The sequence below is a fragment of the Lissotriton vulgaris genome, chromosome 2_1, assembly GCF_964263255.1.
Source record: "Lissotriton vulgaris chromosome 2_1, aLisVul1.2, whole genome shotgun sequence".
Lineage (NCBI taxonomy): Eukaryota > Metazoa > Chordata > Amphibia > Caudata > Salamandridae > Lissotriton > Lissotriton vulgaris.
Genome location: NC_141687.1, coordinates 186,474,177 through 186,499,730, shown reverse-complemented (window position 1 = coordinate 186,499,730; position 25,554 = coordinate 186,474,177). Strand labels below are relative to the sequence as shown.

At 43.4% G+C, this 25,554-nt stretch overlaps 1 protein-coding gene across 1 annotated transcript in view; it reads left to right on the top strand.

The window, feature by feature from the left end:
- LOC147729806 (C-C motif chemokine 5-like) overlaps nucleotides 1–25,554 on the top strand; it is an 84,847-nt gene that overhangs the window by 37,912 nt on the left and 21,381 nt on the right. Inside the window, exon 2 of the mRNA XM_086954711.1 lies at nucleotides 16,346–16,457. Within this exon, the coding sequence (XP_086810837.1) occupies nucleotides 16,346–16,457 (112 nt within the window). The remainder of the gene's footprint in view (nucleotides 1–16,345; nucleotides 16,458–25,554) is intronic.

Genomic DNA, 25,554 nt, shown 5'->3' with positions numbered 1-25,554 from the left:
ATCGCTTAGGAGCTTTGCTATTATCAAGGTTTATCTCCTAAGCGATAAAAATCGGCCGAAATGCATGAATATCGCTGAAAAGTCAGCGATATTCATGCATTACCGAGCTAATGCTCTTAGCCATGTTATCCACCTAACATTGGATAACATGGCTAAGAACTGCTCAGGGCAGGCGTTAGCTTTTGGAGATATTCGCGCTTAGCGCGAATATTTCCAAAAGTTGGTAATTGGAGATAGCGATGTTAGCAACTGTTTTCAGTCGCTAACATCTTGGCACGCCCACTTTGCATGTCATTAGCGATAATTATCGCTGACATGCAAAGTGGGCCCCTAAATGCCCGCTATCACGTGTAAGCTGTCGCTAACCGGTGTTAGAGACAGCTTGGTAATAGGGCGATGAAATTATCGCCGCATTAGCGGGAAAAAGTCCCGCTAATGCGGCGATAATGGTCCTTGGTAACATGCCCCTCTATTTCTTCTCCAGCAGTTTTTGTGCCTTTCAGTCTACCAGCTTTCCTCCCGCTGATCGCCTCCACTTTGGATATATTTAGTGACTGGTGTTTGCTTCAACCACTTTATTTTATCACGTATATAGCCCTCTAAACGGGAGGATATTCTAATTTACATCACATTGTGTCATCTTGCATTTACTATAATGTTAAGGAATTTGTAATGCGCCCGGCTGCCCGAAGGCTTCACAGAGCTAATGAGTACTGTTTACAAAGCTCTATCCATATGGCGAAGACAAGGGAAACAGCAGAGTTTTGAGATGTTTCCTAAAAACGGTTTCGTTGGGTAGGATTCTTAATTTAAGTGGGAGGGCATTCTACATCTTTGGTACCAGGTGGGCAAATGATCTGCCCCCCACGGTAAACAGCCTTTACACCGCGGTCAAAACACAGCGGTGCCATTACGACACGTCTTTTACAACGCAAGTCGTTACCACGACTTGCGCTGGAGGGCGCTCTAGACTAAGGAATAGTAGATTTACTATTCCAACACCTTCCCTACTGTACGTAGGCTGGAGTTAGAATAGTAAATCTTAATATCCCTAAATCCAGCACCCTACAGCGCAAGTCGTGGTAACGACTTGCGTTGTAAAAGATGCGTTGTGATGTACCGCGATCTTTTGGATCGCTTTGTAACATCATACAACCCTCACCTAGCTCTTTTGGCTCTAGATGTCCTAAGAAGCTGTTGCTGAGCTGGCCTTAGATGACTGGTCGGGATATACCTGGACATCATTTGTATCAGTTTTATTGGGCCTTTTTTGTTAACAGCCCTATAAGCCAAGCAAAGGGACTTTAAACTTTATTCTTGTTTCAATAGGGAGCCAGTGTAGCTGTTTCAGTGCTTCTTTAATCGAAGTGCGTTTGGGGATTTTTAGAAGGAGTCTTGCTGCCGCATTTTGTACTACCTGTAGTCTCTCTATCACATATTTAGGTGCTCCCACGTAAAGTGAGTTGCCGTAATCCAAGTGCGAGATTATAAGAGACTGGATGTCTGTTTTTTTCAGATGTTCCGGGATCACCTCAATAATCTTCATTAGTATTTTAAGCAGGGAAAAACATATTCCTGACAGTTTCCTGGATTGGCAATCTATCGTGAGTGGGTTCTCCATCCAAACCCCAAGGTTTTTATAACTGGTTTGGGGATAGGTGGCTTCCCATGCAAAGGGCCCACTAAGTCAGGGGTGCCTGGATAGTAGGTTTTCCTAGTAACATATGCCTAGATGCATCAAACTGAATTGCATTCGCAAACGGTGCGAATCGCATTTTTCGGCCGTTTGCGAATGCAATTCACTCATTTGGAATGCATCATGCATTTCGCAATTTTAGGAATCGCAACCATGTTGCAATTTCTAAAATTGCGATTGCATTTAAGAAATCGCAATTTGAGATTCCTTAAATGCTATGCATGATTATTTTAAAATTGCGAATTCGCAATTTGGAATGGGTAAAATAGCATGAAGTTGAACTTCATGCTAAATTACTGAAAATTTTCAAATATGCACAAATTGCATTTTTGAAAGTTTAAATTTACACACACACATGCCCCAAGGGCATGTGTGTGTGTAAATGGATCTTAAAGTTAAGTTTCAGGGGTGCAGGGAGGGGTTCTTTGGACCCTTCCCACACCCTTGAAATTGCATTCACATTTTGCGATTCGCAAAATGGAATTCGCAAAATGTGATGGCCTTCCCATTCATTCCTATGGGCCTTTTGGCCCATAGGAATCAATGGGAAGTGTTTCCTTAATTGCGATTCGCAAATTGTGAATCGCAATTAAGGAAAAATACCGAATCGCAAAAAAATTGCGACATTTTCATGCATTGCCATTTGCGATTTCTAAATTGCGATTCCTTAATTTTCGCAATTTAGAAATCGCAAATGGAAACAATGATGCATCTACCCAATAATCTCTGTTTTTTCAACATTTAACTTCAGATGGCTATTAGCCATCCAGTTTACCACTCTCTCCAGACAGTGACTCAGCTGCTGGTTTGAGTTATCAGTTAGGGAGACTATCAGCTGTGTGTCGTCAGCATATGACACCACCGAGGTACTATCTTCCTGTGCTATATTAGCCAGCTGTTGTATATAAATATTAAATAGGGTAGGACTAAGGCGAGATCCCTGTGGAACACCACATGTAATTCGGAGGTGAACTGAAAAACAGTCCCCTTCCATCACTTGGAAGGACCTGTCTTCCAAAATAGAAGCCAACCAGTCCATGGCAAGGCCATGGACTCCTATTTCCCTTAGTCTCCCCATTAAATTGGTATGGTCTACTGTGTCAAATGCTGCACTGAGGTCTAACATAAGGATGGCAGCAGAGCCACCCTCACCCAATAGTGCCTTTAACTCCTCTGTGACCACCAACAGTGCTGACTCTGTACTATGGGAGGCTCGAAAACCCATCTGAGTGAGATGCAATATGTCATTAGTTTCCAGGAAGTTAGTCAAGGTATTGCTTACATGCTTCTCTAAAAGTTTACTGATGAATGGCAAAAGTCAGATAGGGAGTAGATTACAGTAGGGTCCATATTGGCTTTTTTGTAAAGGCCTAATTGCATGTTTCTAAGGTTTGGGGGCCAAAGCTGTTTCTAATGATAGATTAAGCATTTCCGTTATGGAGGGTAAAATGGTCTCCAGTGCTTTAGCTAAAATCTGGGAAGGAGCTGTATCAATAGGTGATCCAGATTTAGTAGCTTTAATTAGATTACGAACATCTTCTTCCTCAAGTCTGGGGAAATGTTTACTCTTATGTATGACATTTTTTTAATGGATTTTGAATTTTCCTGGAGACTTGTTGATGCTTTTTCTATTCTAATGTGCAATATTTATTGGGAATTTCAGTCCTCTTTTCAGTGATTTTCTTTTTCTATCTCTATGGCTGAAACTAATAGGTCGCAACCACCTCCTTTTTGGGTCAAGCTGCAGCGCATGCGCTGTCTGCAAGATCTGCTGTAATCGATAATCTGACATTTTTCCCACCTCCTGCTAACAGTTGGTTGATCCTCGTGAGTACCGTTTCCTTACTACTTCAGTGTTCATTTGTTGTTTGGGGAACTCTATTTGGTATGCTGCATTGCCGTTTATTCTTTCTGCTACCTCTTCAGGATGATACAGTCACAAAGCATTATTCGTCCATCCCCTCTGTTGGACTGGTCTCGTGAGTGTCGGGCTCAGGGTTAGGACAAAGGTGTGTGTGTAGCTGGGCCTGTTTGCAAAAGCTGTTTCCTTGCATTAACACATTTAACTCAGATACAGTGGCTTTGCTTGTGCTTTTTTATTTTAACTTTGTGAGCTGCCTTCTGGGATACATGAGGTGTTCCTTTAATTTTCAACAAGAAGATCAAATACATTAAAGCCGGTGTCCGTCTTCTATCTTTTCCACTGCCCACGCCTTTGTTGGTGTGCAGCAGGCGCGCAACACCCATTGGGCTCACCGGGCTTCAGCCCCCCCCCCGTCGTGTGTGTCAGCCCGGGCTGACACAGCTTTGCGGCTGGCGACGTTTTAATTACAGCCGCACCCGAGTACTTCACAGGTCTGTAAAAGACCATTTAAATGTAAATGAGGCTTTTGTTATGTTTTTAGCCCTTCTTACATCCACTCTGGTTAGGGCTGGAAGAATTAGCCCCCCCTCCTCCACCCACACACCTCTGCTGATTCTTTACAGTGGGATTGGCTGGGATTCGTATTCTCTGGTGCATTGTAAACCCAGCCTAATGGCGCGAAGCGAGACTTTATTTGCTGGGAGGTGTGAAGGTTTTAACGTGACAGTGGAAAGAAAAAAAAATTGACTACCCAGATTCGTGAATGTCCTGAAAGCTGTCTCCTCTGAAGTCCGTAAATAGGCAATAGGCGTTACGTGAATAAGGAAATTATGCAGTATTCTCACGTTTCCCCATTCCTTGCGCTAGAAATGTCCAGTTAACGTTTTCTCTGCATTCTGGTTCTTGTAGTCCTAAATTTGTAACGGGATGAACACTTCTATAAGTGCCTGAATTTACAGAAAAACCTTAACTGGAAAAGCTACTCGCGCACAGAAACAGGAGGCCTGAAACCTGCTTGAACGTTGTGAAAATTGCTGAGGTTCAAAGAAGGGAATAAAGGAAGCGTACTCTTTTATCTGCAGAACTTCTGCTGTTTGTAGACAATCCACGTTCTTCAGCAGTTCTGAAAAAGTGGGTGTTCTCAAAGCTGCACTATAAAAAGAATGTACGTCTTCTGCTGAATGGGAATAATGAAGCTCTTGGTGGAATGGCCAGGGGACGGCAGTGCAAAATGAAGGTACACAGCTACAGATTAGTGTACATATCTGCCAGGCTAAGATGATCATGACCGCATGACACTTTACTGACACGCATTAAAATAATTAAAGCATGGAAACCTTTCTTCCCCAGTTAAATTTCTATTTAGGCTGCGTGTAGCATCGGATGCTTTAGCATCCGAGAATGTGATTTTAATTACCCTTTCGGAGAGGCCCAGTACCAAGCCCTGCCAGCCCGCCTCTGAAAGGTTTCAGCAACCCTCCCTGCCCCCCACCTCTTGTTTTGCTTGAGACGGGCTGCCACCGAGGTGATATCCTTGCCTGAATGCAGGGATTTCACCTAAGCACTTTTCGTGTGTTGACTTTGTATTCAGTTGTTTTAACAGGCAAAGGCAAAGCAGCAGCAGCTTTTAGGGGAACTATGCTTGAAGATAGGTGGCGCATGTTGTTTTGGGCACAGGGGCCTGACATGTCAACGGTTGTTTTAAGAGAAATGGTACATGAGCGTCTTGGCACCTGGGACATCATGGGCATGGTGTTAGGATTGAGATTCAGTATGGACGAGACTGCATAATTGCTGTCAAATTCACTCAGTCTCCTATGATGGTGATTATCAACAGTGGTTGAGGTGACGTCTGTCACTGACCCTTGGGAGGAAAAAGGGATAAGGGAGAGAGAAAAGGGAGACCCCCCAAAAGATCACCACAAGGACGCGCCAATCAATGCGTTGCCATGGTCCATCTATCCGAGGGAAAGTCTGGAGTAGGTTAGAGAAAATATGATCAAATACAAGGTAAGAAATGTGAACCAAAAGATCTCCACAATAACACAGAGAATTTTACTGCTAACATTCAGAACAAGAGTGTGACCAGTCTCCCAACTGCCTGAATCCAGCCAGAGAACCTAAGAGAAGAAAGGCAGGACACTTTGCTGAGGTGGAAGACACTGTCAACCCCATAGAAAGAAGTGAAGTAGCTGCAAGCTCCAGATTCAGGTCCACAGAGCCAACCCCATACGGAACAAAATAAAACTGTAGTGACACAGACATGTGATAGAGCATCGCGGAGTGAAGGTAACTCACCAACTGCTGTCGCAGGTGAGAATACTCAGGGGACTGCGGCTCCTATTCTATCTCTGTTCCTCCCTTCCTGGGTCTGCTCCCATAACCAGTGCTCTCCCAAAGCTGCGCCATGAGTGTTTCCATCTTTGTGAACCCAATCTATACTGTCAACCAGTGCATCCTTCAGCCGTAGCCTGTTTGGAATTCTCCTTCGACGGGACAGGTCAGTCCTACCAATTCTGACACTTTTCATCAATAGTTGAGATACGTTAATGCAGAGGGCAGGCACAGTCCTCACATAGTCATTGTGTTCCAAGAGAGAGACACAATGCAGGGCGTATTATATTGTATTTTAGAGCACTTACTACCCCTATGTGCGATGCTGAAGCACTTGTCCATGCAAGTAGCAGGTTACACCTTATGCGTGTGTGGTTGGAAGAGTGTTTTCTTTGCTTTGAGCCTCTGTGGAAAGCATCTCCATGCGGTGCATGATGAATACCAAGGTGCAGTTTTGTAATGCAGAATCGCCACTTCGGTTTCTCAGCTTGGCCTGAGCATTACCTGATCCTGCTTGTCTGCCATTTTTGCTCCGCCCCCTCGATTAACTTTAGCCACGCCCCTTATTTGCTATGCTAGCCACCCCCGAAGTTAAGACCAAGTTGCAGTCGGGAGAAGAGGCCTCTACCTCCCACTACGAGGTCCGGACTCTTATTGAACAGCCATCACCTGCAAGTGAGTGTTGGGTTTTCATTTTTAGATCTTACCAGTTGCTCTGGTTGCAGCACCCTACGGGCGGCAACAACAGCCTGGCACTGGCGCTGAGGTGCTCCCGCATTTTCCACATTGAGGCAGTGCATTTAATAATGCAAATGTTGCTTTCACCTTCCACCCATAACAGTTTCTCATGTGGCCTGGTGCAATTTGTTTTAATTCACACTGACTAAGGGTTAAGGTGTGCTCCAACCAGGAGGAGCGTAAGCACTGAATCAAACCTCCAGAACTTCTAGATACCGGCGCTCGAATATGATGCTTAAAAATAAACAGTCTAACAATAAAGATCTAGATCTTGTGGAGTGTTGACCCCATAAGGCCAGAAAAACACACTAGGGTCTTGACTCATAACTCAGCTAGGCTGAGCCAAATTTAACTGGAAAACAAAACAAGGGCCAATGCTGAGGAATTCTTTTGACCAACAAGGCTTTCGACCAGCACCAAGAAGGACCACAAGAAGCACAGCTATCTCACAAACTCAGGAGCAAAATAACTGTAACACCCCCCCCTACCAAGGGCTCATTACTCACTTCTTCCTGGCCTCAGGTGGTCCAACAGACATGCTGGCAACTCCCTCAGGAGGGGAGAAAGGTGAGGCAGAGACTACCTTTAAATCGTCCGGACCCCTAGGGGACAACAGTGATCGGAGTGGTTACCACTTTAGCGATCCCGCTGAAATACAAAAAATAAGGAGCCCTGAGAACACTCCTAAACCTGCAGTTAAGGCAAAGAGCCCCTTATGGAACACGGCAGAAATCCATCAGTGGCTGATAGAGGAGGGGGATAAGGAGAAAAAAGAGGTGCATGTGGCTAATCTTCCGATACCCACCTGCATGAGACCTGCTCCTACAGTGACACCCTGGAGAGATCATCAGACCAATTCTCCAGGTACAGACGATTTACCCTACTCCATTCCTACAGAAACTTGAGCTGACCATTGAAAGAACATTGGACGCCAGACCATTAAGTCTTGGAAGGAATTCCGACATGAGAACGCAACAAACAGAGGTTGGAGCCCGATGGGCCAAGAAGCCAAGCAAAATGCAGCAGAAGAAAAAGCAACTCACGAAGAGTTAAATCTGCTAGCACTTAGAGAAGCACAGGATACAATTGCCAGGGCCTTGATTTGGCAGTCTACAAAAATGGAAGTACAAATTGATCTATTGCAGCATCTGGTGCAACAAGATGACAGGCTGGCAAAATTAGAGGCTTCACTCAAAATACACAAAGCCAATTCAGCTTGCACTAGCTCTTGTGCCCACATCATAGAAAAGTGGTCAGGGCTACCAGAAGTACTAAAGGACATGCTGGTGCCAGCTAAGGGACAGAGAGAGAGGTTCCTACTAGAACAAACAACCACCAAGACACCAGTTGAGAAGATCATGAAACCAGTCAACACTACAAACAACCTCCCGTAAGATAGCAGAGTACTCAAGGAGTATCAGGCAGGACTAAGTAATGAGTGCAATAAGAACAACAGAAAAGTACTTGGGTATGGAGACCCTAAGGACCGATTAAGCGACACAATACTCAATGTCCCACAGGAATAAGTAACCCCCATGGAAAAGGTGGAAGGCGCAGTGGCAGGGGCGGGAGTCCCACTGTCAAGGAGGCTCAAAAAGTAACTAAAGAAACAAGTGAAGAAATCCAAAATTAAAAGAAGATCAATATTACCAGCAATACTGAACTCTGGCCGCATAGAGAAAACAAACAACTTAAAACCACTTTTTCACATTTTTAACTTCAAACAGCCGAGCAAGGACGAGACCACAAAGGAAGAACACACTGAGACAGGTGTGGACCGAGTTCAACGGAATACTCACTTGGAGTGCCTACAAATAGCAGGGCAATCAACAGAGAAGACTCAAGAAGACACAGTTTGCCAGCCCATATCACAGGAGGCAGTTTGGCAGCCCATATTACAGGAGGCTGCCATTACACAAGTCAGGGCCACTAACTCCCTGGGTCCTTCTAGACAGTGTGCCAAAACACCTTAAAAGTAGCCAGGCTGATCTGATTGAAGAACAAACTTGGGCGGGATTGCCTAATGGGGCAACAGGTAGACTCCAGGAAAGAGACGCCCACAATAACTCACTAAATGAGAATTTACCAAGGCCCTCCTTGTGGAAGGACAGATTGAGACTGCACACCTCCAAGCATATTAACCAACTAGTAATCTACGAGGTGTTGCTCACCCCTAGATACTTGGCTAAAGATTCCTATGACATCCTGAACAGGGCCAACATTTTACATCTCTTTGGACACATTGAATCACTGGCTCAGATCACTCCAGATAACATAGAGTGGATAAAGTTCAGAAGTCAAGGGAAACTCCACCTTAGTTGGTTTCAACCAACAGCAAGTACAAAAGGCTGTCCTTATCGAAGCTCCACATCTCACAGAATGGGGTATCGAAGCCACCACTCTCAGTATACCAAAATTCCCACACATTCTCAAACCCAAAGATAATCAGCGGGAACCGACTTCAATCCTCAAAGGCACTACAAATAGAAGCCTAGGATGGAGAGAAAAACCCGGGTGACTAAGAACCCCGTTAAAAATTAACATCTTGCACAGATTCATGCAGCGCAGAGTGTAGCGGCTCCAGTAAGAGCATGTCTGAATGGAGATGCCATGGCGACAGCATCCCTAACCAAAGAAATAGCAATTAGTGGTCAACAAAGTAAACTAACCCTTATTTCATGGAATATCGCAGGGTTAAGCAACATCTTTAGGGACAAGGAAACACAAGATTACCTCACAAAGAGGAATATTTTGTGCTTCCAGGATACCTGGACCCAGACAACTACTCCAATTGGCAGCTTTTATAAACATCATATACCGTGACTAAAATGACCATCTTTGGACGCCCCTAAGGAGGTCCTTCCAATTTTATCAAACCTTATTTGCAAATTCAAAACCAGTCATAAAAATGGGAACACCCGGCCTCCAAGTTATTACAATTGAGTGGCTGAGAAAGGGACATCAGCCTTGTTCCCTGCTATTAATCAATTGTCATATTATTCCAACAAAACTTCAAATACAATAGGCTATGGAATCGTTTACTAGCACCTTGGAAGACATACTCATTAAATTTCAGCACCGCACTGTGATAATTGCAGGAGATTTTAACACAAGAGGTCTGGATCAAGTGCCAGTTGTACCCAGCAGTAGGAAGAAGTCGGCCCATTGATCTACCTCCTTAAAAACTTTAAGTTACAACGATCCACTCATGGAATAAACAAATTTAGCTGCCCCTCGTTGATCCCCAAGTTGGCCCTGTAGGAACATATCCATTATAGATTACATTTTAATTAATGAAGGGCTGGCACACAAACTATGTGACTTTGTAGTGAATGACAGATATGAAAATGATCATAGGCCACTTGGTGCAATTTTCAATCTGGCACTGGAACCAGCGGAAGTCCAGGAAACAATCGGCGTGACCCTAGGAGAAGAACAATATTTAGTCCTGAAAAGATTCAAATGGACCACCAACCTTAGTAATAACCTGTTGGAGTATGTAGCCACAAGGGAGGAGGTATTTCAAACATGAGATACAAAGAACATAATAAGTCTTTGGGAAATGCTGATAGTAGATGTACAGAAGACCCTGGGAAATGTCAACCAAGTAAGAATAACCCCCAACCTGAAACAACTTTTGCCGGAACCAAGATCACTTAAGTGCCTGATACAACATGAACTTGCTCTCAAAAAAGCAATAAAGGCAAAAATGAAAGGAGACCATTTGTCATTGACAACCTCCAATTCTGCCCTGTGTTCCATATATATAAGAAGAAAGTGTGGGAGCTGAAAAGACAGCGGACGGAAAAGAACTGGCTTTAAGTGTTCTCATTAATTAAAGAAAATGATAACAGCAAGCTATGGAGATACATTAATAGCTTGAGCTCCTGAAGCAAGCCTAAAGAAAATAGTGTTGCTGGCAGTTTATGGGAACAGTATGTGAAGGGTCTGAACACGAGCGAACCACATAAGGTGTTCCCTCCAATCTCAGAGTGGAGACAGACTGCAGCTGAAGTCAACAAACCTCAAAAAAGCATACAAACCAATGGGGCCCCATGACCAAACGGCATCCCCGCTTAAGTCTTCTAGTCTGCCTTAGTCTCCTTTGCATCCATCCTTACTCCGTTATATAACCACTCATACTTCACAGAAATATTACCACAATCCTGGAAAGGCTCTATCCTGTTTCCAATCCACAAGAAGGAAGATCACTCGAAATCTGCCAACTATAGGTTAATAGCCCTGCATGACATTGAACCTAAGGTTGATGCCAGCTTACTATTAAGGGACTTAGGTGGATTAGAATGGAATCCTCCCACCCTATCAACCGGCATCAGGGCAAACAGCTCCACCATGGACAACATCCTAGCACTGTCTTACCTCTCGAAGCAAGCAGTATTGAGCAATAAATTGCCCTTGTTCTGCTGCTGTATATACTGTTCTATGGCTTTTGACAGAGTTGTTTGAGGTCGCCTTTAGGCAAAACTTGAATCTTGGGAGATTGGGGGAACCCTTTTAAAAGTGATAACAGCCCTTTTCGAGGGGTCATGGGTCTGTATCAAATTAGGTCCAACAACTGCAACTGCGAGAATTGAAACCAACAACGGGCTAAAGAAGGGCTGTGTGCTTACTGCACTACTATTCAACCTGTACACGGCAGATCTGGGGCAAGCCTTCAAAGACACCGGCCTAGTACCCCCGAGATTGGCCAAAATTACCCTGGAAATTTTCAATATGCGGACGACAAAGTGATCTTGGACCACAACAGGTGGGACTCAAAAGAATATTAAAAAGTCTAACATTGTACAATGAGGAAAACAGCCTGTAAATTAATGAGACCAAGACAAAGATAATAATCTTCGGTAAGTATCCACACAAAAAGTAAGCAACCTGATCTCTGGGAGAGTACCGAATTAGGACAGCTGCATCTTACCAACACTTGGGGGTATGGGTAACAGATAGGGCTACAGCAGCCAAACATGTAAAGGAGTTAATACAGAGAAATAACAGAATAATTCTGTCACTTAGACATCTAAGCTACCACCTAAGTCCATCCATAGAGCCCATGCTGACAGTACTTAAGGCAAAATGAATTCCAGCAATTAAGTATGGTCACAAAGCCTTACCTGGTGCATTAGAGAAAGTCATCAACGCAGCTCAGATAAAAGCTTACTAGAGCTTGCTAGAGGCGCCCAGGCAAGCATGGAACAACAGGCTGAGGCTGTAAATAGGGCTAAACAGGCTGGATTTGGAATTACAGGGAGACCCAATAAAATATTATAACAGAGTACTGAAAGGCACGTAACCACTCTCAATTTTTTTTTTTACGATTTTAACGGCAGTGGTTCCCCATGGCACCTCAAGCTATAGGTTGTCTGAAAATAGGGGCAGAGAACAGGTCACTTCATGAAATTCATTACTCCTCCTGGGCTAATGCTGTGAAACGCCAAGTCCGGACTATCTCGTTTGAACTGGATCAAACCTCACTCTGGTATAACTCCCTCAAATCAGTTCTTGATAATTCATATACTCCCAGGAAAGCTCACACATACTTGTGAGATCCACGTTCAGTTCAAGCGAGAAAGAAAATTCAGTTTTTCCGCCTTACAGCCCTCAAGATCCTGATTTTAACCCAAAATGGGTACGAAAAGATAACATCGTCCCCTGCCGGCTATGCAATTACTATGGGGAATCTTGGTTACATCTTTTTTTGCTGTTGTCCCAAACTGTCCATCGATCATCAACGTTTGTTTCGCCCAGCTCTAAGGGATTAGGGCCTCAGAACCTGCAGGGAGGCCTCGGAATGGTGCTTTTCTCACCAACAGGCTGCAGATTCCAGAGTCGAAATCATTCAGTAAATAACAAAGCTGGCGGCAAAACCCAGACGGACGTTCCTCAACCTAGGGGCCCCCCCGTACGGTCAAAACTGAGAAAAATTCTAACTTTAAGACTTTTGGTATATACAGAAGGTATTCAGGAGTCCTAAAGTTAGGAGTCCTATCTTTACTACTCCTAAACTGAGAAAAATCCTAACTTTAAGACTTTCGGTATTCACAGAAGGCATTTAGGAGTCCTAAAGTTAGGACTCCTAACTTCTGTGAATACCAAAATGAGTAAGTGCGTTCAGTGAATACAAAATGAGTAAGTGCCTTCTGTGAATACCAAAATGGTAGTAAGTTTAGGATTTTGTCTTAAGTTAGTTCTGTGAATCGGGCCCATTGTTAGCTTCGGGTGTAATTGAACTGATTGAAAGCTCACAGTGGTTGGCTCCAATAGTTCTTGCAGCTAAAGCTTCCAGCAAGGACATTAGACTTTGTATTGATCTAAGACATCTCAATGTGAACTTATAGGTAGGCAGACATCCCTTGCCCCACATCCATGAAGTACTTACTTTAATTAAGGGTGCAAGTTGTTTTAGTGGCCTGGATCTCACCACATTGTTTACTAACTAGGTTAAGCTACATCCTAACTCATGCCACCACACCTCCTTTGAGACTCCTCTAGGGGAGTTCCAGTACTTATGTATGCCTTTTGGGTTGGCATCTGTTACGGCTGCTTTTCAGAGGATCAAGCAGCATGTGTTAAGAGTCATTCCTGGGAAACTATGTTTTCAGGACGGCATTCTCATTTATGGCAAGGATGTGGAGGAGCACAATGTGATGCTTAGACAGGTGTTGACTAATCTAGAGAAAGCAGGGCTCATTTTGCAGAAGGAAAAGTTTCGCAATGGGGTTAGGTTCGTAGAGTACCTAGGACACACCATATCACAAGACGGCATAAAACCCAAGTTGAATTTAGTGGAAGCCATTCAAAATATGACAACCCCAACCATTGTTGAAGACCTTAAATCCATTTGGGACTGTCAGAATACTATTCTAAATTTGTACGGAATTATGCCAGCATTCTTGAACCATTGCAGATGTTACTAAATCCAAGGTCCCTTTCATTTGGAGTAAGGAGTGTCATGTAAATGTAAATGTATGTAAATGTCATGATGTCTTTATGTCCGTGAAGCTCAGTACATGTAAATGTAGTAGTATTTGTATAGCGCCCGAATCGACCCCCGAAGGGGTATCTTAGGCGCTTGTACGCATACCGCTGTGGAACCTTTCCTGGCTTTTCCCTGTGAAGCGCCCACTCCTGGGCACCCCCAAGGTGAAGCCAGTCATCCTAGCATTGTTGGGGCCGTTGTGAAGATTAAGCAAGCTATTGCCCAGAGTTGCAGAGTGGGACCCATGATTAGAATAGGCACTGAGGCGAGAATTATCAGGTCCGCGGAAATGGAGCCCAAGACCCACTGAGGCGGGAATTAAACCCTGGTCCCAGGATAGACCTCTACAGTAGGGTCTGCCGCTCTAACCATTGAGCCACACTTCTCCACAGTACAGTACAGTATAGTAGCAGCCCGTACAGTATAGTAGCAGCCCCTTCCCTGGATATATTTAACCATACTAAGCCCACGGTTTTGAGCACAGATGCAAGCAACAAGGGATTAGGTGACACAATGGGTGGATGGTAATAAACAAATTGTTGCTTTTGCCTCTAGGGCACTAAAAGGGTCTGAGAAGAACTATTAAGTTGTTGAAAAAGAGTCTCTTGCTTGTTTCTGGGCAGTAAGGCATTTCAGATTTTTATTGTGGAGTATACCGTTTATGGTAAAAACTTACCAAAAGCCCTTAAGGTATGCCTACACCAAAAAGGTTCTGACAGAAGCCACCCTGGATTGTGAGATGGATTTTGGGGCTAAAAGGGTACAATTTCATGGTAAAATACTTACCTGGAGCACAGAATGGCAGGTATTTTGGCCCACTCGCCTACAAACGTTGGTGTGGATACCGACATCGAGGAAGAAAAAATGTCAGACTTAAAATGATGAGTTTGAATAAAGAAGAATGGGATGAATGTGTAACATCTGACATGGAAATGGTTTCATTGAAGGAATACATAAGAAATTGTTGGCCAGATACCAAAAGTGATGTCCCAGCGTTAATGTCTAAATACTGGGATGTGAGGTTGGAGTTAAGTACACAGGATGGTACAGAGTGTAGGGGAGAGTAAATAGTTTCTCCTGAGAAGTTAATGGAGAATATAGTACAGTTGGCACATGTGGGACATTTAGGGCATAGTCTCACCAAAAGCAAAATACGCCTAAATCACTGGTGGCTAGGTATGGACACCATGGTTGAGACCAAGGTGAGAGGGTGTATGGAGTGCAGGGTGAGCGATAAAACTCACCAAACCAGGAAGTCTCAATTGATACCTGTGGAGGTCCAGGGTAGCTCTTCATCCAAATAAGCACTTGATATAATTGGCCCCCGCAATCTTAAACTGTTGAACTAGCATTTCATTCTGGTATTAGTGGATTATCACTTTCGTTGGGTGGTTTTCAAATGTGTACATCAACTCAATACCAATACTCTCATCCAGTTCCTAGAAGGGGCATTTTTTGAAGAAGGTATTCCTGAGATCTTGGTGACAGATGATGGGGTAGAGTCCATATCTGAATCTTTAAAAGACTGCATTGTATTGCCCTCATGCAAATGGTCTAGTGGAAAGAATGTATCACATGATTAAAGAGCGTTTACAAAGGGCGGAATCGCTGGGTGCTGCTGCCGTGGCTACCCTACAAGATACCTTGTGGGCATATTGCTCCACCCCAGATTGTGTTATGGGGATCTCTCCTTTCACATCATTGAAGGGCAGTGCTCCTAAGACCAAGTTGGCTGCTTCTTGCTTGATGAAATGGAGTGTGTGCTTGGTTGACCGAAGTGAAATCTCCAGGAGAGTTTCTGGACACCAGGATAAATACAAAAGCAGGTATGACTAGACAAAGCATGTGAACCCCATTGAGTTTTATGAAGGGGAATGGGTCCGCAGAATTGTCAGGGTAGACATAACATAACATTGTTCCTCTCGAAAATGGTCAAATCTGATGTAGGGACAAAATTGTTTCACACAGGCACGCTCGTGTTCCCAGTGTGCGCCCTGCTCCAGAAAATGTATTGGTGGACTCCATGCCTTGTGTTCCGAGGAGATCTCAGAGAACTGAATCCTCTCCAGTGTAGCAGAGTATTTCTCCTCCTGTTTGGCATAGGTTTTCAGTGTGATGTGATTTTATTAGTCTTATTGCTATTTGCCTTTTCTCCCTCCCCTTCCTCTCTGTTCGTCCCTATTTCCCTTACTGTTTTTTCTTCATTGCTTAATGGTCATCCCATATGAAGGAGGTGTGTTATAATTAATGTATTAGTACATTCCATCTCCCCTCTTGTCCTATCCCAGTTGGTATGTACCATGTCTTTGTAGTATTAACATTCCACAGCTGACTCCAGCTGACTGGAACATGTGGTGGTGGAGAGATGAAATAATGAATCTTCTCGTACCCGTCCAGTGTCATCTCTCCTTATAACAGAATGGCACGGTCTTAAAGCAATGGCTGAAGGGAGCTGACCCAAAGCCACCAAAGACTGCCTTTGCTTACCAAAAGGCTCAACATGTGTATGGTGCTTGCAATAAGGTGTTTGACTGCCCCAGATTTAAAAAGGGGCAAAACTCATTTAGCTCTTGGGTGTGGATCCACTGCATGGAGATGTCCGCAGGTCTAAGTCTGATCACTTGGTTAGAGAAAGTTCCCTGTAGACTCTTCCTGCATGCACCTCGTAGGAACTCTGCACTGTCACCTCCAGGTAGTGATGCTGTCTCCTTTTTTCTTGTAGCTGGATCCGACACAACGCCATGTTGCTTCTCCTACGCCAAGAACCAGATTCCTCGGACCCATGTGAGAGAGTACTTCTACACTAGCAGCCGCTGCTCCCAACCTGCCATCGTGTAAGTATCTCGTTACACTCAAGTGTTTGTGTGTGTGTCTCATGGGCACAGCTGTTAACACCTGTACCTATGGACATCATTTAAGGGTAGCAAGGGGTAGTCATGGGCAGGGGCTGCTATTACTTGCTAGCACTTTGGTACTATTGACACTGCCTGTGCTACCACAAGGCCTTGGAGTTACGAAGGCACCAACAGGATAGTAGGCATTCTTTACGTTCATACATTTCTATCCCTTGACCTTCCTCTGTCCCCTCAGAAGAAAATAAGAGTCGTTTAAGCAATTAAAGGCAGGACAAGTGGTCAACCCTGGTATGTCATCTGGAATGAAAGGCTACATAATATGCAGGAATGAAAGGGTACATAATATGCAGGAATGAAAGGGTACATAATATGCAGGAATGAAAGGGTACATAATATGCAGGAATGAAAGGGTGCAATTTCACCACCCTTGGCACCAGTGTCTACGCATGAACCCCGAGTTTGCTGTGGTGTGTGAGTGCATGCATGCAGTGAATCTGGATCACTAGACAGTGTCAAAACATTAGCACAATGAACTATGTGGTTATATATCAAGGTAGAACTGGGTGAGATGCATGCGTCTGGTAGAGGTCACGTGGTCCAGTACTGGAATAACAGAGGCCTGTTGAGGTCAGGGTAGAGGTACATTTGCTGAGTGATGGGATAACCAAGCACTAGAACGGCTGTTGAAGTTGCAGGTCAGGTGCACACTGCAGTAGCAGAGCAGAGTGAAGATACTGTTTGGATACTATTTAACTCAAAACATTCTCTGCACTTCAGCCCTACATTGCTTGTCACTCTCTATTATACACAGGTAGCTTTTCTCAAAGACAAACCCCTTTCCAGAAACAACTATGCAATTTCTCTGCACAATCTGGAGGCAGAGATTTTCTCCCCTTGATTAATCACTTCAAGGACCAGGTCCTTTTGCAGTGTGTCTGCATTCATCTGAATCATGCGTTCCTCATTGTTCCCCATGGTCCTCATTATTTGGGCCTGATGAATGTCCACACCAGAGAGTCAGAAAGTTCCTATTGTGCCCCCTATGCAGCCTGTCTGCACTCCTATGAGCAAAGGAGCACCTCTCACAATACTACCAACAAAGCACTCTAGGGTCAGAGTGTAATGTAGTGTTCCTGCTACTCTCAAAGGTCCCCCAAGACAAAAAGTCCCAAAAAACACAACAGAGCATCAGTGCCCCCTGAGCGAGGAAGCTTCTTTCACTGATAAACCATATCCAAGAACATAATCAACTGCAGTGCTTCTGTACACCTCCCACTACCAACCACTCCAAATACAAACAAATGCAGTGTGACGGCACATCTCAGAGCCAGGGAGATTCACTACTAACCAAACCCCAAAATAAAACCTAATTCAGGGTCGGCAAACTTCAGAGGCAAGAGGAATCTATCGCTAAGAAACCATCCCAGCACCAGAGATTGAGAGTGCTTCAAACAAACTCAAGCCAAGCAGATAGGAAGCAAATGTATCACTAATAATTCATCCACAGAAAAAGAGCCTTGTTAACATGTGTCTGCATACCTCAGAGATAGTGAGCAGCGCCCACTTTCAAATTCTTCTACAATAACAGCGTGCATAAGCGTGACGTCAGAGGCCGTTAGCTTACATCTGCATCACACTGTGATGCAGTGCTTAATTTGTAAAAAAATAAGTGCCAAGGCTCTCATCAGGAGGCCACCGCAGCTTGCGCCACACATTGCCCCTGCCCTGCTGCCAATTATAGTAACCACACAACTTCTAACCATCACACTCCTACAGGTGTGACGATTTCGTCTATTACAGGCCCCCAAAGCAATAGGAATAGCCTGGGTGGCAGGCAATAGTCATTTTAAATGGATATTAAATTAATAATTAACTGTTGTTGTGTCATTTATTAACTATCTAGACAGCCCACCTTATAGCAGACTGTCACAAATGCCAGTGTTGACAATTAAGTGCCAGTGCTGAGCATCAGAAACTACTGGCTCAAATTAAGCACAGCTGTGATGTCCCTATTCCTAACACCCATCCCATCGTCTTCCACCTTTACATGGAGTCCATTTTGACTCTACTCAATGATAACTGCATCAGTATTAACCAACACACTGATTACACAAAACTTAGATTGCATGTCTCATTCGCTCCAAAAATTCAAAGCGTCAAACACTCTCTGCACCTCACCCAGACCTTAATGTCCAGCACATAACTTTGGTTCATGCTACAAAGAAAAACATTTCTACCATTTGCCAAAAACAACAAGCAACAACTAGTCCAAACCTGGCACAACAACATGAACCTGGGCAGATTCTTACCCAACTTTCAACCAGTGTCAAGTCACTTGGATTTACCCTGGATTCTGATGTCACCCACAAAGAACACATCACCAAGAAAACCATGACAGCCTGTTACCAGCTTACTCTACTGAAGAAGGTGAAACCTATCCTCCCAAAAAGTGACTTTAATTAGTGCAGATTATGCCCTTATAATCTTGCATCTCACACTCTGGTTCACAGCTTTTTAGATTGCACAATTGCCCCCGCTCAACGTCATGCTACATGCCATAGCATGCCTCATCAGGGGCCTGAAGAAATATGAACACATCACTCCCATTTCTGAAGGAACTCCACAGACTCTCCTTTTCAGCTCGCACCATATTCCAAACCAGCTCCATCATCTTCAAAGCTTTCACGACTGGTACCCACGCCTGTCTGACTGGCTCTCAGCACTCTGCAGCCAGAACACTAGCGGATTAGTGCTAAAGAAGTTAAAAAAAAACAGAACAAACAAGGCAACATGCCTTGTCCATTTCTGTATCCAACGTCTGAAAAGCTATCCCTGGATCCGTCAGGTTTGCCCCAACCCTGCTCCAATTAAGAAAGGAGCTGAAGGCAGATCTGTTTAAGAACACTACTTTATGTAGATGCATCAGTCTCCTTTCTCTCTCAGATCTCAACTTCCCCCCAATCACTCACTGACAGTATCATTCCTATACAGCACGCTTCTCCATTTTCAGTAGGTTTGCACTAATACAAACACCAGCTAAATACATTATATAAATATATATATATATATATTTGTATGTGTGTATATATATATATATATATATATATATATATATATATATATATATTCTCGCTCCGTTGCACCAAAATCCGGGTCACTCGCAGGCGGGTGCCTCTCGTGGCGGCGCCCCACGTGATAAATCACAGCTCAAGTTTCTTTCAAGTCCAAAGAAAGAAATTACGGCACTCACAGGGAAAGTGTTCAGTATGTTTTTACTCGCTCAGCAGACAAACGCGTTTCGGTATTCCTTCGTCAGTGTCTACCATTGACACGGAAGGAAGCGTGTTTAAAAATGTTTACATCACGTTTGTGCATGCACATAGAAAGAGGACTGACGTTATACCTCCGTGAGAAACGCTATTAACATAGTGAATTACTTTTTACATCAACATTTCAGTATTCACAATCATAAAGGCATGTAAATTGCATTTCAAATTTTAAGGCACTTTGTATTTTGTGATTTACCAACATTTTAGCATACAAGTGTAAAGTATATTTGCCTTGGTTGTGTGGTGTGGGTTATTAAGCCGTGGATCGGCATTGTTCACGGGGTATAATGAATCTCATTTTTACAGAGCTTATGCTTTACCCAGGTGGGAGGACAATTCTTCATTTCTATTTAATCCCAGGGGGGCCTTAGTCTGAAGGTCGATTATGTAGCGGGATTCTAGTCTTCTTAATTTCCGCAGCCTATCTCCACCCCTTGGGTCTGCTGGTATATGGTCTAGTGCAAAGAATTGTAAGAGTTCCCTATTGCTGTTATGTTTCAAAGCAAAGTGTTTAGCTACGGGGTAATTGAAATCTTTATTCATGATTGCACGTTGGTGCTCCAATACCCTCAGCTTGACATTTTTCACTGTGCTGCCTATATACTTTAATCCACATGGGCATAATAAGCAGTAAATGACATATGTGGTGTTGCAGGTGAGGAACTTGGATATTTTCTTACTGTGTCCTGACCCAGGAATTTCGAAAGTTGTTCTTCTTTTACTCTTTTCACAGGCTTTGCACTTGCCGCACGGGTAAAAGCCCGGCATATCTTTGATTCTGCCTGTCACTATAGTTTTTTCAGGTAAGTGACTGTGTACAATTTTATCCCTGATGGATCTTCCTTTCCTGAAGGTTATCAGGGGAAAAGTTGGAACCTCTTTTCCAATAACCTGATCCGTTTTCAGGATATGCCAACTCCTCTTCAGGATGGTTCTCAGATGATTAGAATCTTCTGAGAAGGTAGTTATAAACCTAAATTTTCCTTCATTTTCTGATTTCCTGGTTTGTTCTTTTAGGAGTTGGTTTCGGGGGATTCGTTCCACTCTTTTCAGAGTATTTTCTAGAAGGATATTATCATATCCTCTACCTTGGAATCTGATGATGCTTTCTTTTGCAGCTCGTGCAAAGTCGGTTTCTTTGGAACAATTTCTCTTGATCCTAAGAAGTTCTCCGTAAGGGATACTTCTAACTAGGGTCGGGGGATGGCTGCTTCCGGCATGTAGAACCGAATTGCCAGCTGTTGTTTTTCTGAACAGTTCAGTCTCAATTCTCTCACCATTCAAATTGACTCTTAGGTCCAAATAGTTCACAGTGGTTGTATTAATGTCTGCAGTGAAATTTAAATTCAAGTTGTTACAGTATAAAAATGCTACAAACTCTTCTGCTGAAGTAACAGATCCCTCCCATACAAGGAAAAGGTCGTCGATGTACCTATACCAGACTTTCAAATTTTCTGCCCATTTTTGGAACTCAGGGCTTTGGGTCACCTGCTCCTCCCACCAGCCCACGAATAAATTCGCGTAGCTGGGGGCGAAGCAGGTTCCCATCGCCGTCCCGGTGACCTGTCTGTACATTTGGCCTTGGAACAGGAAGATATTATTGAAGAGACAGTATTGAATGAATTCCAGCAGCATTTGGCTATGTTTGCTGAACTTCATGGGTCTCTTGTCGAGATAATATTTCATTGCAAGTAATCCCTGGTTATGATCAATACTCGTGTACAGACTAGTAATGTCCATGGTTATTAAAATGCACGAGGGGTTACATTTTACATTTTCAATCTTGTTCACAAAGTCTTTAGTGTCTCTGATATATGATTTGATATGGAGGACACTCGTGCATTTTAATAACCATGGACATTACTAGTCTGTACACGAGTATTGATCATAACCAGGGATTACTTGCAATGAAATATTATCTCGACAAGAGACCCATGAAGTTCAGCAAACATAGCCAAATGCTGCTGGAATTCATTGAATACTGTCTCTTCAATAATATCTTCCTGTTCCAAGGCCAAATGTACAGACAGGTCACCGGGACGGCGATGGGAACCTGCTTCGCCCCCAGCTACGCGAATTTATTCGTGGGCTGGTGGGAGGAGCAGGTGACCCAAAGCCCTGAGTTCCAAAAATGGGCAGAAAATTTGAAAGTCTGGTATAGGTACATCGACGACCTTTTCCTTGTATGGGAGGGATCTGTTACTTCAGCAGAAGTGTTTGTAGCATTTTTAAACTGTAACAACTTGAATTTAAATTTCACTGCAGACATTAATACAACCACTGTGAACTATTTGGACCTAAGAGTCAATTTGAATGGTGAGAGAATTGAGACTGAACTGTTCAGAAAAACAACAGCTGGCAATTCGGTTCTACATGCCGGAAGCAGCCATCCCCCGACCCTAGTTAGAAGTATCCCTTACGGAGAACTTCTTAGGATCAAGAGAAATTGTTCCAAAGAAACCGACTTTGCACGAGCTGCAAAAGAAAGCATCATCAGATTCCAAGCTAGAGGATATGATAATATCCTTCTAGAAAATACTCTGAAAAGAGTGGAACGAATCCCCCGAAACCAACTCCTAAAAGAACAAACCAGGAAATCAGAAAATGAAGGAAAATTTAGGTTTATAACTACCTTCTCAGAAGATTCTAATCATCTGAGAACCATCCTGAAGAGGAGTTGGCATATCCTGAAAACGGATCAGGTTATTGGAAAAGAGGTTCCAACTTTTCCCCTGATAACCTTCAGGAAAGGAAGATCCATCAGGGATAAAATTGTACACAGTCACTTACCTGAAAAAACTATAGTGACAGGCAGAATCAAAGATATGCCGGGCTTTTACCCGTGCGGCAAGTGCAAAGCCTGTGAAAAGAGTAAAAGAAGAACAACTTTCGAAATTCCTGGGTCAGGACACAGTAAGAAAATATCCAAGTTCCTCACCTGCAACACCACATATGTCATTTACTGCTTATTATGCCCATGTGGATTAAAGTATATAGGCAGCACAGTGAAAAATGTCAAGCTGAGGGTATTGGAGCACCAACGTGCAATCATGAATAAAGATTTCAATTACCCCGTAGCTAAACACTTTGCTTTGAAACATAACAGCAATAGGGAACTCTTACAATTCTTTGCACTAGACCATATACCAGCAGACCCAAGGGGTGGAGATAGGCTGCGGAAATTAAGAAGACTAGAATCCCGCTACATAATCGACCTTCAGACTAAGGCCCCCCTGGGATTAAATAGAAATGAAGAATTGTCCTCCCACCTGGGTAAAGCATAAGCTCTGTAAAAATGAGATTCATTATACCCCGTGAACAATGCCGATCCACGGCTTAATAACCCACACCACACAACCAAGGCAAATATACTTTACACTTGTATGCTAAAATGTTGGTAAATCACAAAATACAAAGTGCCTTAAAATTTGAAATGCAATTTACATGCCTTTATGATTGTGAATACTGAAATGTTGATGTAAAAAGTAATTCACTATGTTAATAGCGTTTCTCACGGAGGTATAACGTCAGTCCTCTTTCTATGTGCATGCACAAACGTGATGTAAACATTTTTAAACACGCTTCCTTCCGTGTCAATGGTAGACACTGACGAAGGAATACCGAAACGCGTTTGTCTGCTGAGCGAGTAAAAACATACTGAACACTTTCCCTGTGAGTGCCGTAATTTCTTTCTTTGGACTTGAAAGAAACTTGAGCTGTGATATATATATATATATATATATATATATATATATATATATATATATATATATATATATATATATATATATATATATATATATATATATATATATATAATATATATATATATGCAAAACTAATGCCCACTCAGAGGAAAGAATGAGCCCGACATATGCTAGGGCAACACCAGGATTTATTCCAAGTAAATGGAGGCACAAGGCATGCAAAAAGAGTCCCAATTATGCTGGAAATGCCAGGCAGATGCGTTTCAGCATTCCGCTTTCATCAGTGCCGGTTTTAAGTTTCCACGCAGAGTCTCAGGCTTGGGGATGTGCTAAGAGTCCTGGTCATTGGCTCTTTATTATGTTCTGCCCCCAGTTCGCAGCTGTAGTGCATCCTTTATTCCTGATTGGGACCAGAGGCATGCTGGTCAATGGAGTCCAAGCGGTCCCCCATACAGTGAGGGGCTGACGAACACCAAGTGGTGTGTCTCTCGTAGACCTTCAATTCTCTGTCCCCAACTTCGGCGATGTATATATATATATATTCATTTTTTTCCTTCACTGAAAAATACAAAGGTTGCAGGGATGTTATCGTTAGGCTGACATTTCACTTGTACATAACCAGAGAAATTTAGCAGCTAAAGTTAGCTTAGCTAACTATAAATCGCGCCCGCAATGATTTGATTTGATTTTTTGTATAGCGCTTGAATCACCCCAGAGGGGGTATCTCAGCGCTTGGAAGCGCAGCATTAGCAGTGGTGAGGAGTTTAGAACAGGACGGTTTTCAGGATTCTCCTGAATTTTCGGTGGTCCTGGCAGTTTCTTAGGGCAAGCAGGAGTTGGTTCCAAATAAGAGGGGCTTGGTACGAGAAGGACCTGCCTCTGGTTCTAGCCTTTTTTATCTTGGGGATTTTGAGGAGAGATTGGGTGCTGGAGCGCAGCGTCCGGGACGGGGAGTAGTGGTGGAGTCTCTCTGCTAGATAGGGTGGGACGTTACCCCAGATTGCTTTGTGTGTGAGGCAGCAGATCTTAAATTTCACACGTTGCAATGCACTGCTTATGCCTTCTCATATTACATCACTCATGACATGGTCAGTGACATCACTGAGGATATCTCAAATTACATCACTGATAACATCATCCAGTGACTTGAGCGTTTTTAAAATGTTTATGAGTGTTAAATATATGTAACTAGTTGTATTGATGAATCAGTGGCCGCATGAGTGCCTGTATGGATGGTTCAGTGGGTGCATGACTGACTGTGTAAGTGAGTGATTAGGTGTCTCAGTGAATGTATGGGTGAGTGACTAGGTTTCGAGAATGTCTGTATCAGTCTGTCAGATGGTGTCTGAGTGGCTGTATGGGTTACTGAGTGGGTATGTGAGTGGCTTCATCTGCGAATGACTGGGTGTCTGAGTACGTGTATGGGTGCATGAGTGTCTGTGTAGCTGGATGAGAGGGTGTGTGACTGCTTGCATGGATGAACGAGTGGGTGAGTCCGTGGCTGTATGGGTTAGTGAGTGTGTAAGTGAGGGGCTGTATAGGTGACTGAGTGTGTGTATGGGTGTGTCGGTGAGTGAATGAATGTCAGTGGTATATGGGTGAGTAACTGAACATGTGAAGAAAGTATAGGTGAGTGTTGGAGTATAAGAGTGACTGTATGTGTGAGTGAGGGATTGTGATAGTGGTTGTATGGGTGATTGTGCGCTTGCATCAGTGACTGTATAGGTGAGTGAGTATGTGTTAGTATTTGTATGAATAAGTGACTTAGTGTGTATAACTGTAAAGGTGAGTAAATGGCTGTGTGAGTGACCCTCTAGGTGAGTGAGTAGGTGTATGAGTAGCTCTATGAGTGACTGATAGTTTCTGAGAGGGTGTATGAGTGGATATATCAGTGGTTGTATTAGTGAGCAAGTTAGTGTATGAGTGGCTGTATGGCTGACTGAGTGGGTGTGAGTGTAGACCTATGAATCAGTAAGTGAGTGTGTAAGTACTTATATGGGTGTATCAATGGTTTCAAGAATGATAGTGTGGAAGTTGGAG